General features: G+C 34.7%; 1 protein-coding gene and 1 pseudogene across 1 annotated transcript; both read left to right on the top strand.

Annotated features, from left to right (window-relative positions):
• Positions 1–10441: 10441 nt before the first annotated feature.
• Positions 10442–12220, top strand: LOC128183697 (uncharacterized). Its single transcript, XM_052852811.1, has 2 exons — positions 10442–11029; positions 12182–12220. The coding sequence occupies exons 1-2, from the start codon at positions 10442–10444 to the stop codon at positions 12218–12220; spliced, it is 627 nt and encodes a 208-aa protein (XP_052708771.1).
• A 799-nt stretch (positions 12221–13019) lies between these two features.
• On the top strand, positions 13020–14892 carry LOC128185837 (uncharacterized; annotated as a pseudogene).
• Positions 14893–16487: the final 1595 nt, after the last annotated feature.

The raw sequence follows: 16487 nt of genomic DNA on the forward strand, positions 1-16487 counted from the left end.
GGAAAACGGAACGGAAGGGAAAACGGAAAATCTTATCTAATATTATTTACCTCATAGATTTGTTAATCATGCTAAAACGATATACTTTATGTACCTTTTTATTTTTTTTTGAAAGATTAGCAATATTAGATTATTTATTCAAGAATATTCATTTCCTCAAAATTAACAGTACATGCATTGACCACTATATTCTGTCCCAAAATATCCTCGATTCACTTTTTGCTGTATATTTATATATACCTCAGGGTTCAAGCAATTCTCTTTTAGAAGAATTAAACATTCTCATTATTCTTTCTTTAAAACGTCCTCTCTAGCTTATCAGCTGGTATATATACACGGCTAAAAATAAAGAAGTCTACGGGGTTTTGCATTTCAACAGCCCCGGATGATAGTGTTGAAAAATTGTGCAAGGTCTTCTGAGTGACTTCCAAATGGAGAAAAGATGTCAACATTTTCCATTATAAATCGTCCAAATGTGCTGCATGAATACATGTGTATTTTGGGATCGACAGACTATAGTCCCAATATATAATCGGAAAATCAAACAAGGCGACGTCTAGAGCTCTCTATTTGGATCATATGTATAAAGCTGCTGGAATAAACAACTGCTTAGTAATGCAAACGTAAACAGAATTGCATTGCTAAAAATACTAGTTTCACAAATTACTAGTTTCAAAAATTACCGGGTATTTTAATGTTTATTGTATTTTAAATTTTAATATCGTCAGTCCTACGTTTTTTTTTTCTTCCATCTCAATGATACTGTATCGTCTGTATGATAAAAGATCGTCTAGAACACCCAAAATTCAATTTTGATGTAAGTATATACATGTACATCATATTTGAAATATAAAAATACTCAAAACACGCATAAAACGCTTTCACTAACTGTGTACGTTACGCTGATATGCCAGCAATACCATATAAGAAAAATAAGTAAAAAGTTATAGCTAATTTGCTCGTTTAATCATGTTAATGTTTCACAATTCGTATACATTTGATTTTTCTGTTTCTGTACTCAACTAAAGCCGAATGAATACAATGCTATAATTGACAGACATTCATATGAATATTAATAAGATAACAACATGTTGATAATCATTCATTAGATATAAATAAAAGATACAAAGTAAATCATTTCTGGCCAGTCTATACCCTTTTAAGCGATAAACGTGATGATATTTTCCATTCCATTCCGCTTTCCGTTCCGTTTTCCGTTCCGCGTTTTAGCAACACCCATACATACATGTCTGTGTTTTCCGTATGCAGAAACGGATTAGTTAAGATCAGCTAAAGGAATTCATTATTGTGTTTTAATTGGATTATCATTATGATGTTGACCAATTTAGGTAAGCATAATACATGTAGTAGCAGAAGCACATTATAATGAGATGCCAGCATACATATATAAGTTCTACTTTCACTTTCTAAATGTGATCTCCCTTTGACAGCATACTGTATCATCATCTTTTAATATTTAAATAAGCTTATCATCGTTACCTTTCCTATCGCATTTGTAAAGTTTCTGTCATTTTAGTTGCAAAAGTTATTTTTTTCATTTGTCAGACTGCATGCACTATTGAGTTGACCCCATATTGACCCTGTATAAACAATTTCTTATTAAATTTGTGTATTACATGTAAGTTGGTGTAGACACTTATCATTTTTATATGAGTTATAATAGGAAGGAAGGAGTATTTCTTTCTTAATGTATTATAATGCATCAAATACAATGTAGGTCATGACCTTATGGGACTGTTCTGACCCCACGAAACAGGAAATTACAAAATATCTTCTAATGTCATTATGATGCATCAAATGGTGTAAAGTACATTAATGACCTCCAGGTGTTGTCTTTAACCCCCTTGGGAGTTCCAAGTCATATATTTGACAATTTTTTAATGAATTTAAAGTAAGACTAAGCCATACTACAGTCATGAACATGAATAGTATAGAACAGAACACAAACTAATACATCTACATGTATCTACATGTATATATACATAGGAAGTATTACAAAACAGATGATTGATCTATATCTGGGTTCTTAAATTGAATCATATATCATGTACATATTATATTATTGTTTCTTTGTTCAAGGCATTTAAGATGGTATGTAGGTCATGGTCCCAAGTGCTCTTCCTGAAATTATTAAATATCATAAAAACCATTGAGATCCCCACCTTAATCCAAAGATATAATTATTCCTCCTTAGGTCATGCAGGCGCATCAGATCATTATGGCATGTAAGTCATGACCCTAAGGGGTCATCCTGACCCCCTTAGAATTAGAAATTGTCAATTATCTTTAAATTATTGATGTTTGATGACCCTATCTCTATTTAATCTTTATCATTACGTCTCCCGAATGAAATTTGGAGACTTACTGTTTTTGTACGGTTCTTAAAACATGTATTATTATTCTTCATCTTCTTTTTCTTCTTTCCTGCTCTGAACTTGTTTCTCAGAGATGGCTGAACAGAATTGTACAAAACTCTCGGATATGATAGGCCTGCATATCTAGTTGTGCACCCTGGTTTCATTTTTCTCATTTTGGGTTAGACAACCACTTTTCGGGGGAGGGGGTGTCAAAAGGGTGTGGGGTCTAACATTGAACCTTGTAGGAAGAATCGTAGACTCTATTGTAAATGGTAACTTGAAAACGGACAAAGATAATAATATAGGGTTTTCATAATCATATATTGGCTGTTACCGGCAATATATAGGGTTTATTAGATCTGACCCCTGGGGTCATCCCCACCCCCCAGGAATTTGAAATTACCATATATCTCAGAAACTGTTATAATCATGACCCCTAAACCATATATATTCATGTTTCTGATGTCAAGGGGCATCAAATGTTATGTAGGTCATGGGCTCTGTGAGTGGTCCTGACCCCCTCAAACAGCAAGTCCCTTAATATCTTCAAAACAGTTGAGATTCCCACCCTTAAACCATATATACTCTTGTTCCTTGTGTCAAGGGGCATCAAACGGTATGTAGGTCATGGGCCCCGGGGGTGGTCATGACCCCCCTTGAACAGGAAGTGCACGAATATCTCGAAAACGGTTGAGATCCCCACCCCTTAACCATATATATTCTTGATCCTTAAAGGGCATCAAAAGGTATGTACCGGTAGGTAATGGGCCTCAGGGTTAAATTTAATTTTTCAAAACCGTAATGCACATCAATGGAACAATTCCTATAATATCCCAAGATATGATGTGTTTATCCATTAAATCATAAAAGGAGTTCTAGGATCTATGTTTTTTTGAAGTGATAAACGTCAATTTTCTGCTACTTTTTGACTCCCTGGATGAAATTTAGATTTTGAAAACCTTACTGCACATCTATAGAACAGTCCCTATCATATTCCAAGATATGATTGTCTATCCATTAAATCATAAGAGGAGCTCTTGGATCAATGTTTGTTTTTTTAGTGATAAACATCAATTTTCTGCTACTATTTGACTCCCTGGATGAAATTTAAATTTTTAAAACCTTATTGCACATCTATAGGACAGCTCCAATTATATCCCAAGAGATGACGTAGCTTATCCAAAAGTTGTTAGAGGAGTTCTGGGAACCATATTTTTTTTGCCAAAAAACGTCATTTTTTGTTGCCCACTGATACCCTTTATAAAAAAAAAATTCTGGAACCTGATTACGCCTCAATATGACACCCCCAATCATATTCTAGAAGATCATTTGGCTACTGCCAAAAAAAAATTACGTTTTTGAAACCAGTTTTTTTTTGTTTAAAAAACGTCATTTTTAGCCATTAAATGACCCCCAGGACAAAATTGAAAATTCCGATTATTAAAATTCCTTATTGCGCATCTATAGGATACCCTAAAACATATTCCAAAAGATGATTTGTCTACTGTTGAAAATGTAGGAGGAGTTCGAGGAAGAAGGTTTTTTGTGAAAAAACGTCATTTTTTACCAATTATTTGACCCCCAGGACTAACAGAGAATTCTTGAAACATTTTTACAAAACAACATGATACCCCAAATCAAACTCTAAGAGTTCAGTTTGCTGGTTTATAAGATGTATGAGCAGTCTGAGAAAGTAAAACGTGACAGACGGACGGACGGACGGACGGATCAGGGTAACAACAATATACCCAAACTTTCTTTAGAAAGTGCGGGTATAAATATGTGATTGGTCTGCCAAAGAGAGCGTCCACGTTCGAACTAGACCATCCTTTTTCTGAGCTTTAGCAACCTTTATGTGGCGATTGGTCTTCTCAGCATTCAAAATCAAATCCACTTTCCTCCGCATTGCCGAAAACTTAACTGATTTTTATGTCGTAAAATAAGAATTTTGGGTTAAATTAAGTCTTATTATCATTTCTATTCACGTTTTATTTTAAAAAGAAAAAAAACTACGAAATCCTTTCCACTATAAATTTTCTTGTTTAATACCTTTGAATTGAACCAACAGATTTAACGACCACGAATTGGTTTACGCCATTCGGAGTAGATTCAAACAAATGAGCAGTTTGGTCTTTAGTATAGACCTGCTTTGCTTTTGAATCACTTAGATTTTATGAATGATAAAATTTGATTTCTAGGAATCTTTTTTGAATCACATAGAGTTGATGTTTTTTTTTTAACATTACCCTAAAACCATCAGGATCATCTCAATTCAACATCATGATATACTCGTGATGCAACTGATTAATTTTTAATAAATGCAGTAATTGGGACATTAAGTTTATGACTGATTTTTAACTCATTAGATTTTGGTGTCGCTAAGAAACTTGATTTTATACTCACCAGATTGTGTTACCGATCAACACCTGTTAGTGCTTGCATAGAGACTTTAAAATGGATTTTCCTCTTAAGACGATAAATGAATGATTCAAAAGACAGAAAAGATTATGATTCAAATATATTATGTCATATATTTTTTTTTTTAGAAAAAAAGTTATTTATGTGAAATACGATGCATCGACTACAAAATAATGACTTGTCTTGAAAATTTAATTAAAATATCCAAAGTAAATCAATGTTTTATTTATTTATTATTTTAATTCTTTAATCGTCTATAAAGAACTAAATTATAACCAAATCAATTCAAACTGGTATCAGATTATTTTTTTAACCTGATAACAAGATTGGATATCTACAATTGATGCACATTGTTTACATCACAATTATGAAAAATAAAATGGAATATACATCCATTTATTATACAGGAATCTAACAGGTAGTTTTGTAACTTTAAATTGGTTCTCACTCTCATCAGATTCTTGTATTTCTTGAATTGGAACAGTTGATCCCTTTACATTCTCAACATCCACCTGAACACGCTATGCCATTTTTTCGACAGCTACATTTCTTATGGTCGTAGTTGGTTTACAATTGCACTGGATGATTTTCAATAGGAATTCAGGTGCAGGTGGTTTAGACATTTCATTAGGTAGAAGTGTGTCAGTTTTGAGAGTCCAACCCCTTTCTGTAGGATCAAAGTCTGCCACTGATATGTCTTTCCAGTACTGACAGTGTAAGTAAACTCGCACTGAATGAAATATGGCATCATCAGAAGTGTGTGGAAGTGACTGCACGTGGACCACACCTTTCTTTTTAGATGACAATGCCTTTGTCGTGAACTTTCTCCATCTGAGAATGTATAAACCCTCTAGCGATACTTTACCATACAGGTTTACCAATGCTTCTTCTCCTGCCTATATTATATCTTCTTTGCTAAAATTTTCTTGCAAAAATACAGCTTCTTGTGATTTTAGATAAATGTCATTATCTTTTTCAAGGCAGCAGGTTTTCTTATGTCATTCAAACGACTAGTTGTGTAACACCCTTATAAAGCATGAATAAACAAGAGTTGACAACAACTTCTAAGAACTGACTTTGCTTTTGATATATCCCAAACTCTGTTGTTTTGCAGTGGTGAAAAAAAAATTGTCTACCTTCTTTTGCATAAGGCGACAGCAGAACTAGCAAATCAGTGTCTTTTCCACATACAACCACCGTGTAATCATCTGCCTTTATTAACAGCTGTCAGATGTATCAACAAATCTGCATCACCCTAATTTGTATAGCTTCGATATTGCATGCTCTCTTCTAGTTCTCGTACAAGGAGTTCAGCAAAGCGTTGCTTGCTTGATACATTCAGAAGAAAAGCTTTCTTCTTTATTCTCACTGGCATATTCTCAGTAAGTTATTGAGTTTGTTTGAATTCCTTTGGTGCGCCTCATGTGAGTCATATCTTTAGTTGACGTGCCGATGTAACCATCCATTACAATGATGGGATTTTGAAAGTGCCTTTGACATGATCAACATATTTTAAGCAAATCTTGGAAAATGTCTCGGCTTTGGACCATGAGATCCTCCATCGATTACATTTAATAGATTGGTTGTTGGAAGTTTTTCAGCATGGCAATCATGTACTTCATATAGCTTCACCAAGCCTGGCTTTTTCTTTGATTTAAACATTGGTGACGGAAAGGTTGAAAGTTTATAGTGAAACAACTCAGCTGTTGTGTTTCTGATTCAACAGTTGTCAACCTCTGAAACATTATCTTAGGATCAATTTGCGAGAATTGTGTGACATAAGTGTTCGACGTTCGTTTTATATCAAGTATTTACTGTACACAATGTCTTTTTTTTTTAGCATTATCATTTACCGGTTTTCCACAAAATAGACATTCTTCTTTAAAACTTAATTGCATTTCTGATCAAACAGATTTGGATGGAATAGGGATTACCGGTGATGTTGATTTTCCTCTAAACTCTTCATAATTATGGGATTGACATAAGAGCGTCGGGATTCCTCATGAAGAATCTGTCCAGCCCTAGTAGATATACAATCACCTCTTTCAGAATTCGAATTGTTAACACCAATGCTTCCCTTTTCACGTAATTCAATTGTTTTCCCTGTATCCAGATCTTTCTTGCAGAAAACACACTTTCTATAATATCTTATTCAATTCAAAGTGTTTTTAGTTTTTAAATCATTTGAATTGAAGAATATTATTCACAAAAAATTGTTTCATCCATGTATGTGCATAAATTAAAAAAAATAGACTTGAAGAATTATAAATCAAACTGAATTTCAAAAACTGCTTTCGAATTTGTACCGTGTACCTTATATGCGTATAAATTGCATAAAATTGTCACACTTGGCTCACCGGATTTTTATCAAACATATGAAGTCGATTTTACGTTCAATAAGAAATGAAGCATGGGACTTTTTGGCATCTCCTTTAGAATATTTTATCTCAGATTATGGAACTAATGTTTAATATAAGGAATATGGCACTGGGCGATAATTGTGGTTTGCAAGTTTAGCTAGTTGCCTACTTGTTTGAATTTATGTCGTTAACTTCTTACACAAAGCAGCAAATAAAAAAAAAGTTACCGGGTAACCCAACTTTTATGTACTTATGTAACAGGAATGATCAATGAAGCTTATCTAAAATCAATGAAAATGCTTTTACAGTGTCTCAGCGACTTGTGAGGTGATACGTCACTGACTTGTGTCATCATAACCTCGTAATTTCCTGTGTATAGAGGACAAACCACACAAAACATTTAAATTCAAATTTTACAATTCGTGGTCACATTAAAGATCCCCTTTTCAACGTCTTCAGCAAATGATATTTGTGTGTAGTTTTAATATGTTGTTTACTCTGTAATGTAGTATAACTTAAAGCAGAAAAAACTTTTTGTAGCAATTTTCCTGGTATCATTTTGTATATTGACTAGACTAGGGGACCAGGCAAAATTTATCACTATGGTGGGACTGGTACAAACAGGCATGGGACAATGACTGTTTTCATAAAGGAAAAGCGTGAGACAAAAACTTTTTTTAGCATTAAGTACCTATGGGACAAACGCTTTTTGAAAATGAGTCGACTAAAGAAAAAAATTATTACTTTAAACATATTTTCTTTTTTAAAGACAAACATCTTTTTAAAAACTTATTCAAGAGGGAGGTACTCCCCTTGTTATCCGAAACCGTCACTTGTTTCCTATAACTTACTTTTAAGTCACACTAACATTCTCTGAAACGATATCGTGTCTTAAAATTAGAAAGCTTGTGCAATTCTGCGTAAAACGATGCCTCATATTGCCAATTTCATTGAGGTTTAAGAAAAATACGGCCATTTAAGTAAACCAACCATTTGAACTTTTCTTTATTTAAATTAACATTAATTCATAGGGCTCTCCTTCAGTAAAACCTAACTACTTATTTTTTTTTATATATCAATCGTTGTTCAACCTCCTTTGATAAGAAACCATACATACATCTACGTGATATTATCATGATAAAAGCATCACATTACGTAGAAATACCCTTACATGTATACGCACCCCCTATCTTCAGATTTTCATAAAAAACATTAGTTTGAAACATTTACTTAATATTTTACTTAATATTATGAAACTTGAGGCAATTTCCTTAAGTCATTTCTCAAATACATATTTGAAATAATCATCACTGATGCTAGCAATTACTTTTTCTTTGGTAAATTGGATGATTTGTAGCATTTTAAAAATCACAAATAGATTTACTGTCCTGCACGAGGTTTGTTGTTTCCATTAAACAGGAAAAAAAACAATCGTATTTAGTGAGTACATGTATCATATCTACCAGTTCATATATTCTTGTTTCTAGTCTCCTTTTGTCAAACCATGCTGAAACAGTTAGACCTACAAGTGTGATGCCCGTCGTAACTTAAACAAATTTCAAACACATCCGGGTAGATGGAGATGGATGAGAACTCCATGAGAAATTTACATGTGTTTCTAAATTTTTTATGCATATACTAGCATACAATAAAAAGATGTTGATTCTTGTTCATTTCAAAATAAGTAATCACAGCAGATGTTGTTTGTAGGTCAAATGTACATTTACATATCCTACATGTATTGTTAATGAAGACAATTGGAAAGGGGGTCTTTTTCATGTAAATACATCTGAAATATCACTTTTTGACTGGAGGGAGCATGAACTTGGATATTTAGAGACTTTGTATACTATTGTAATTGCATCTATCTACATATTGTAAGCTACATTTGAAAGATAATATTCTTTCCCAAAAATGGGGTTATATTTTTCAGGTTGCTTAATGTCATTTCATAGAATTAAATAGCAAAATTGCTGCAAATTTATAAATTTAATGATTAAATTGTTTAAAACTGTTTCAAAGTATTTACTCTTATCTCAGTAATTAACTTAAGCCTATTAATTGTCACCAGGATATGAAATCCATACTTTCTATGCCTATTTACTCAAGTTGTGGCTATTCTATATGCATTTAACAGGGAGTTATTCCCTTCCATGTACATTCACTGTACTTATAGTGTACAACAACAATTGTTTACATTGTACTTCTTGTAGTGTTGGTTGCTACAGTCTCCTGAATATGAAGATTCATATTCATGGGTCAGTAACTTTTTTTAAGCCTACAGGCTACACATATTTTTTTTCAAAGTGAAAGCCATGGGACGTCTACATGTCAATTTTTTTAAAAAGATATTTTTGTGTACGTCTCCTATCATAGTAATAAATTTTGCCTGGTCCCTAATATTATGAGTATAAAATATTTTAAAAAATATCGAAGACTGTAAATTATCTGGTGTTTTAATAGAAATTACAATTAAAAAAACCACAGACAAAGTCTTGTCTAAAGTGACATGCCACTAAAGAAATTATGCCCCTCAAAGCAAAGAACAACAGCCCGTAATCGGTTGTTTAGATTTCAAATATGTTCAATATGCCGATGCCGTACAGAAGTCTTACGCTCATCCCACAACAATTGATCAAAAAGGAAAATCACCCTGTTGGAAATATACTTGAAATAGGCATATTTCATTTTCTTCTAAGGAAATGATATAATAATACGATTTAACTAATCAGAGTTAAATCCATTTATCAAAGGAAAATCATGTTTAGATTTTATCATATTTACATTTGATTTTATTATCAACTCATAAATCTCGGCACATATTTCACAACTATCATTCCCACAATAACCTGCTTCTCCTGGTATTAGCCTTACCATCGGCCTTACATTTTGAGCTATTAGCCAAACCTGTGACGTCATTCTGTACTTGCATCAGTCATCAGTCAAAATATATTTAAGAGGTAAGACGTGTTTTTGTTTCAGGTTTATCCATTTTATAATGTTAATAATTATGCCGTCGTTTTGTGTAAATTATTTTGTTACAAAAAATTCTAATAATTTTTTAAAATTCTATTTCAATCCTCGATGACAATTTAAAGCTTAGATTTTTATGGATTTAATTTGTTCGTAATACGGCACATGTAGCCATTGCTTCAAAATAAAACGCATCACACGTAGCAATTGCTCGATCGTGCACGTGTTTTCAAAAACATCCGACGATTATTTTGTCTATCTTACAAAATATATATGTGTTGATTTTTATTTTTTATTTTAAATGAGTAGACTATGCCAAAGAGGAAAGTTCGAAAGGCCCCACCTGCACCACTTGCAAAGCCGTGCGACCGGAAGCACGTCGCAACAGACAGCTCTGGTGGTTCCCAGCGTAGTGTGAATCTGGTTGATCTATCTGGTCCCCAGCATAGTTTGAATATTGTTGATTTGTCCTCCTCACCTTACCTAGATAAGGAAACTGTGTCAACCCAAAAGCAACCAGCAGCGCTGAACAGAGAGCAGTTGGACGAGGTGACACGGGCAGTGATTGCCGCCATGTCTAGTAGGGTAGAGACCTATCATCTACAGAACGAGATGACCCAGGATGCATCCGTAGAGTATCTAAGTACTGACATTCTACCTACACTAGCCATAAGTAACAATCAAAAGTCTCATGTGCAAAGTTACCATAATGACCTTGGGCACAATGTTTCGAATAATCTCAAGCTAAAATTAGCTATTGGCGAGTATGTTAACTTGGGGCTTTTAGTCGATCGCACTTATGAATCTGATCCTAATGACGATACAAAACACTTCTCTATGCAAGGTGGCAACATTACCTTGTCGTCCAAATACATACCCAAGGTTATTAAAGATATTCAGGTATGGACTGATGCATTTATAGTTTATGGTTTATGCCTCTATATATATCCTAGCACAACCCGAGTGCAGTACAGCTTTATTCAAGTATATGCATACTATTAGGCTCGGGGCTAGTCGTGCTAAAGCTCTCGGCTGGAGAGATTATGACATACAATTCCGTTTGAAAAAAGAATGTAATCCAAAATGTCATTTGCTGTTGTTGATCAAGAGTTGTTGCTTATATATATGTACAGCCCTTTGGCTGTTCAATGGTCTGTGACACACAACGTCCCCGTTAGATGTTATGAATTCAATTATAAAGGTCAATGCAACAAAAGTGTGTATGTCAATACAAGCATGAGTGCATTTTGTGTTTCTTTAAATCACCCCTATATCAAATGCAGACGCGGTTCAGGTTTTGATTCAACTTACAGGCCAAACAGCGTTTTAACGTCCTGGCGCCCTCAGTTACCTAGAATGCAGTCAACCACGTCCACCTATGCTAGACCTGCCCTACCTCAGCGTCCCAGAGCCCCTCAAGCGCAACCCACCAATTTAAACCTTAGCATCATTACACACTCTCCGGTTAATGTTCTAAACTTAAGTAAATATCTCGCTCACTATCCGGATCGACTAGCTGCTTTTGAATTATAACAAGGTTTTGAATATGGGTTTAAGCTTGGTTACCAGGGTCCACGAGTTGCATCAGTTGCTAAAAACCTAAATCTTTGTACAGTTTGCAGCGCGAAGCTATGCAGTCCGTCAACAAGGAGCTAATTTTGGGGAGGGTTGCGGGCCCCTTTGTGTTTTCACAACTTTCTAATCTAAGGTTGTCACCGGTGGGCATGGTGCCTAAAAATGATGGCTCATTTCGACTCATTCACCACTTATCATACCCATAATGATTTAGTGTTAATTACTTTATTGACAAAAGTTAGTGTTCATGATCAGTCAAATTTTCCTCTTTGGATGAAGCCCTTTGTATGTTAGCTTATCTGGGCCCCGAGGCACAAATAGCTCGCATTGATATTAAAAGTGCCTTTAGATTGATTCACAAGTCTGATTTTGAGTTGTTAGGTTTTAAGATACAAGACATGATTTTTATTGACAAGTGTTTACCATTTGGCTGCTCTGTTAGCTGTGCTAGGTTTGAGAAATGTTTAACTTTTTTAGAATGGGTATTTAGGGACAGGTCAGGTTGTGGCAACATAGTGCATTATTTAGCTGATTTTTTAAAAGCTTGAAAAGCTGGATCACAGGACTGTGTCGATAGGAGTCCCATTAGCTGAAGACAAAACTCTTGGTCCCGCAAACTGTCTAGTGTACCTTGGCTTAGAAATTAACACATCTCGTATGACTGTTAAGATCCCCTTGGAAAAAAACCGCAAAGTTACTTTACTAGAGTTTAAGAATAAACTGAGTTGCTGAACTTCTGTATTCGTGCTATCACAGATGGTAGGGCACTTGTTAGAAGGTTAGAAGGATGTTTGATGCATCCTGTGGGCTGTCGCGTCCTTATCACAGGCGTAGAGTTACTGAGGATATGAGAAGGGATATTGACACTTGGTTAATGTTTCTTGGAAATTTCAATGGAGTTACATCATATAGATTGGTAAATTGGTCAAATGATTTTGATCCCCAGTTATATAAAGATAGTGCAGGTATTGCTGATTTGGGATGCAGGGCAGTTTTCGGTCATCATTGGGCATGCTTGGATTGGCCTGACATTTGAAATGCATCGGATATCTTCTCAGACAACATTTTTGGAGCTAGTTCCTATAACTATGGCTTTTGCAATTTGGGACAGCAATCTGTCTGGTAAAAGATTAATAATTCATACTGAAAATGAAGCCTTAGTTTCAATTCTCAATTTAAATACCTCAAAGTCCAAAAGAGTCATGTATTTGCTTAGGCAATTAGTTTTGCAGTGTCTGATGCTTAATATTCAGTTCAAGGCTAAGCATATAGCAGGGATATACAATGTTCAAACATATTCTCTTTCCCGACAGCAATGAAATCGATTCAAGGCCAGTTTTCCAGGAGCAAACAGCTAGCTATCAGCAATTCCTGCATCATTTCTGCTCATGATTTACAGCTTAGATCCCAGGAGCTTTTAAGTTATGCTTTGTCAAACAATAACTACAAACTATATGATACTGTAGTAAATGCATTTCATTTGTTTTGTCAAATCTATCAAGGTCGGCCAGTTTGGTCCTTATCTCAGTCAGATTTAGTACCGTTTTTGTATCATTCCTATCACTGCGGAAATTCTCAGCCAACACAACTAAAACATATATTGCAGGTATTTCCTACCACTGTAAATAACATGGCTTCCCAGACAGGACCCAAGATTTCTTACTTAAAAATGTTTTGCTGTGCCTGAGCCGCAGCAATCCCCACCATGACACTATAAAACCAATTACCTTGCAGATTTTAACCAGCACTGTCCCCCCCCCCCCCCTCCCCCCAAGCATCTGCCATTCATATTATGAATCTACACTTTTTACAACTATATTTGTTATAGCATTCTTTGTTTTTTTCAGAATGGGCGAGTTAGTACAAAACACAAAGCAGGATGTGAGGCATGCTATCCAAGTGCAAAATGTGTCATATTCACCACTTGACAACAACATTAAAAACGTCCATCATTCAAAGACTGACCAGGCGGGTAGGGCGGCTACCATTCAACTTAAGTCTACACATAAGATTGTTTGTCCTGTGTCCCGCATTAGGTTATATTTACAGTGAGGCCGAAGTGTAGGGGGTCAATGGTTTGTCATATTTCAGAAAGTTCGGTGACTAGATACCAGGTAGTATCAATTTCTATATGTTACTAGAGAAATTAGGTTTAGACACAACGGTGTACAAGACACATTCATTCCGTATTGGTGCAGCATCTAATGCTTGGGCGTCAGGAGCAAGTCACCAGTTTTTTGCAATTGAGGGTAGATGGAAATCTTCTTGTTTGCTTAGTTATATAAGACAGTAGCTCCTCTCAAAAATGTTAAGGTATTGAAGGTGACAGCCTTATCTCATGTTTTTATTTACATGCATGTCACTTTTTCAGATTATACAAAAATCTGGATTGTTGGGTCATCCATCATTAAACATGCTTTATGTCATGCAAGGAAGTTTTGTGGGGGCACTGATTTACAGCTAAGTAGACACAAGGCATCCATTTTCTGTCGGGCAAAGGGGACATGAGGTGGGGTGAACTTTGCTCTTAAGATTAAGACATTGCTTAAGGTAGAAGATCCACCTCAGATTTTGGTCATACATAGCGGAGGCAATAATATCTCTATGCAAAACGGGGCTAAATCAATTGAACTGCGATTTAGTGTTCTCAAAACCTTGGAAAAACATTCTAGACTGATACCATCCACCACTTTAGTTTGGTCCCAGATTCTGCCCAGGGGTGTATGGAGGGGTTGGAGGAATCAAGTAGTTTTAGAAGAGGTTAGGAAGCAAACAAATAGGGCTGTTGCATCTGCTCTAAAAAGGTTGGGTGGAAAATATATAAAACATCCAGAGCTGCGCATTGATATCCCTGGTTTGTTTGCCACGGACAAGGTACATCTTTCTGGCCTGGAAATAATAGCGTTTTCTGCATCGCTTGCAACAAGCACTACAAAAATTTTTGTCTGACCCCACTGTGTTTGCGTCGCCTACAGTAGGGGAAGAGGGGCTATGGCTGCGCTATGACTAATTAGGTCATAGTTAGTCACACTTGACGGTGACTTCGTGTTGTTGTTATTTCACCTAGTCCACTTGGTCTCGGTCATGTTGGTTGAGAAAAATTTTGTGTATGTGTTTTTTCTTACTTGGTCAATTTTCAGACCATATAACTATTAAAAAAACCATTGTTTTACTTAATCATTTCAAGTAAGGGCTTTATTTCAACAACTCCTACAACATGTACATGTAGTTGTCTTATACGCTTATGCCTTGGGGCATTATTCTTCTCTGCCCTCGTGCTTTGATCTCGCTTTTTAATTTTTAATAGCTTAATGGTATATAATGATTAATCTCACCTATAGCCCTCGTTCATGAGTGTAGCTCTACTTGTGGCGCAGACTATGCTGTGCATAGTCTCGTGGCGGCATTTTGGCTTACCAGTAGTGCTTACGTCAACAATATCAATTGACAGTTATTTGCATTTGTATTTATATTATGGACTAGGTGAGCAAGCAGTTGATCATATTTTCCCAGGGCTCAAGCTTTTGCTTTGCTTGTTTGTTAGGGATTGTATATAAGGCAAGAGTTAATGCCTGGCTCCCACATTTTTTTTAGCAGCCATGGCCAATCATCGCCAAATAAAACTTAAAATAAAATACTGTGTAGTTGTTTTTCGTTGGGCGATTCCCAAAGCTTGTTTTGTTTTCTGTATTTCATCTTTGATAAATGTATATCAGTTTACAAAGAGGCAGAACTCGCGACTCCTTGTTTCAATAATGCGTAAGCAGAGTAACTAAACCTTTTACCAGGTGTGAAGACAGTTTTCAGTTTCTAATGAGGATCACAAAGATACACTTTATTTTGCACAATGGAAATTAAGGTTTTTATAATTGCAATTAGTCACTTTATGCATATGAATTTAATTATACTACGTTATGGTATGTAATTTTAATGATACACTATGGTATAGCTATGCAATGCTTTGAGATCTTTATGCTATGACATGAGAAATTGAAATGATATGGTATGCTACATTTGTTACGCTTTGCTATGGAATTTAAAAAAAAATCTTTATACAGATTAGTTGCAATCATTTCTAACATACACAACTAAAAAGACAGCTTTAGCATTAATTTCAAATTAAAACATTTATTTTGTTGAAAAGGGTGACAAAAATTAAAGAGCCAATAAAACTGTAATAATCTGAAATTGGTGCAGCTTTTGAAAACTTTCTTGCATACAGATAGTCACATCTGAAAAAAATTGAGATATGGCATGAACTAAGCAAAATTTAGATAAAATTTTTTTCTTGACTTCTATGAAAATAAATCTACATATACCAAAACAAATCGATAGAAATTTTGAAATACTGTTTAAAAATGTTTTTAAAACATGAATATATCATAAAACACAAACTGTATGTTTAGTCTGCGCTGAAAATTTTGAGGTTTAATTAACAGTACTCTTAAACTATTGATTTATGAAAATTGTCCATTTTCTTCTCGAAAACCTCCGGCCACAAAATTTAGTCCCTTACTGAACTCTGTTAATATATATAATTTTCTTTTACCAATTTAACTAGTTCAATATGGTTTATTTGGTTTGGTTTATTTGGCATTGTAAAACATGAACATACAAATAGAATTAATACATAATTTTTAGATAAGAGGTAACATAAAAAGGTTACCCAAAAGGAGAGAAGCGAATCTCTTTAAAATGATACCATGCATGAATATTTACACAATATTCAATTAATAGTAAAGCTGTCAATGGTTAGGAATATTGACGTTAATCTTTGAAAAAT

The sequence above is a fragment of the Crassostrea angulata genome, chromosome 5 (genome assembly GCF_025612915.1).
Source record: "Crassostrea angulata isolate pt1a10 chromosome 5, ASM2561291v2, whole genome shotgun sequence".
NCBI classification, from domain to species: Eukaryota; Metazoa; Mollusca; class Bivalvia; order Ostreida; family Ostreidae; genus Magallana; species Magallana angulata.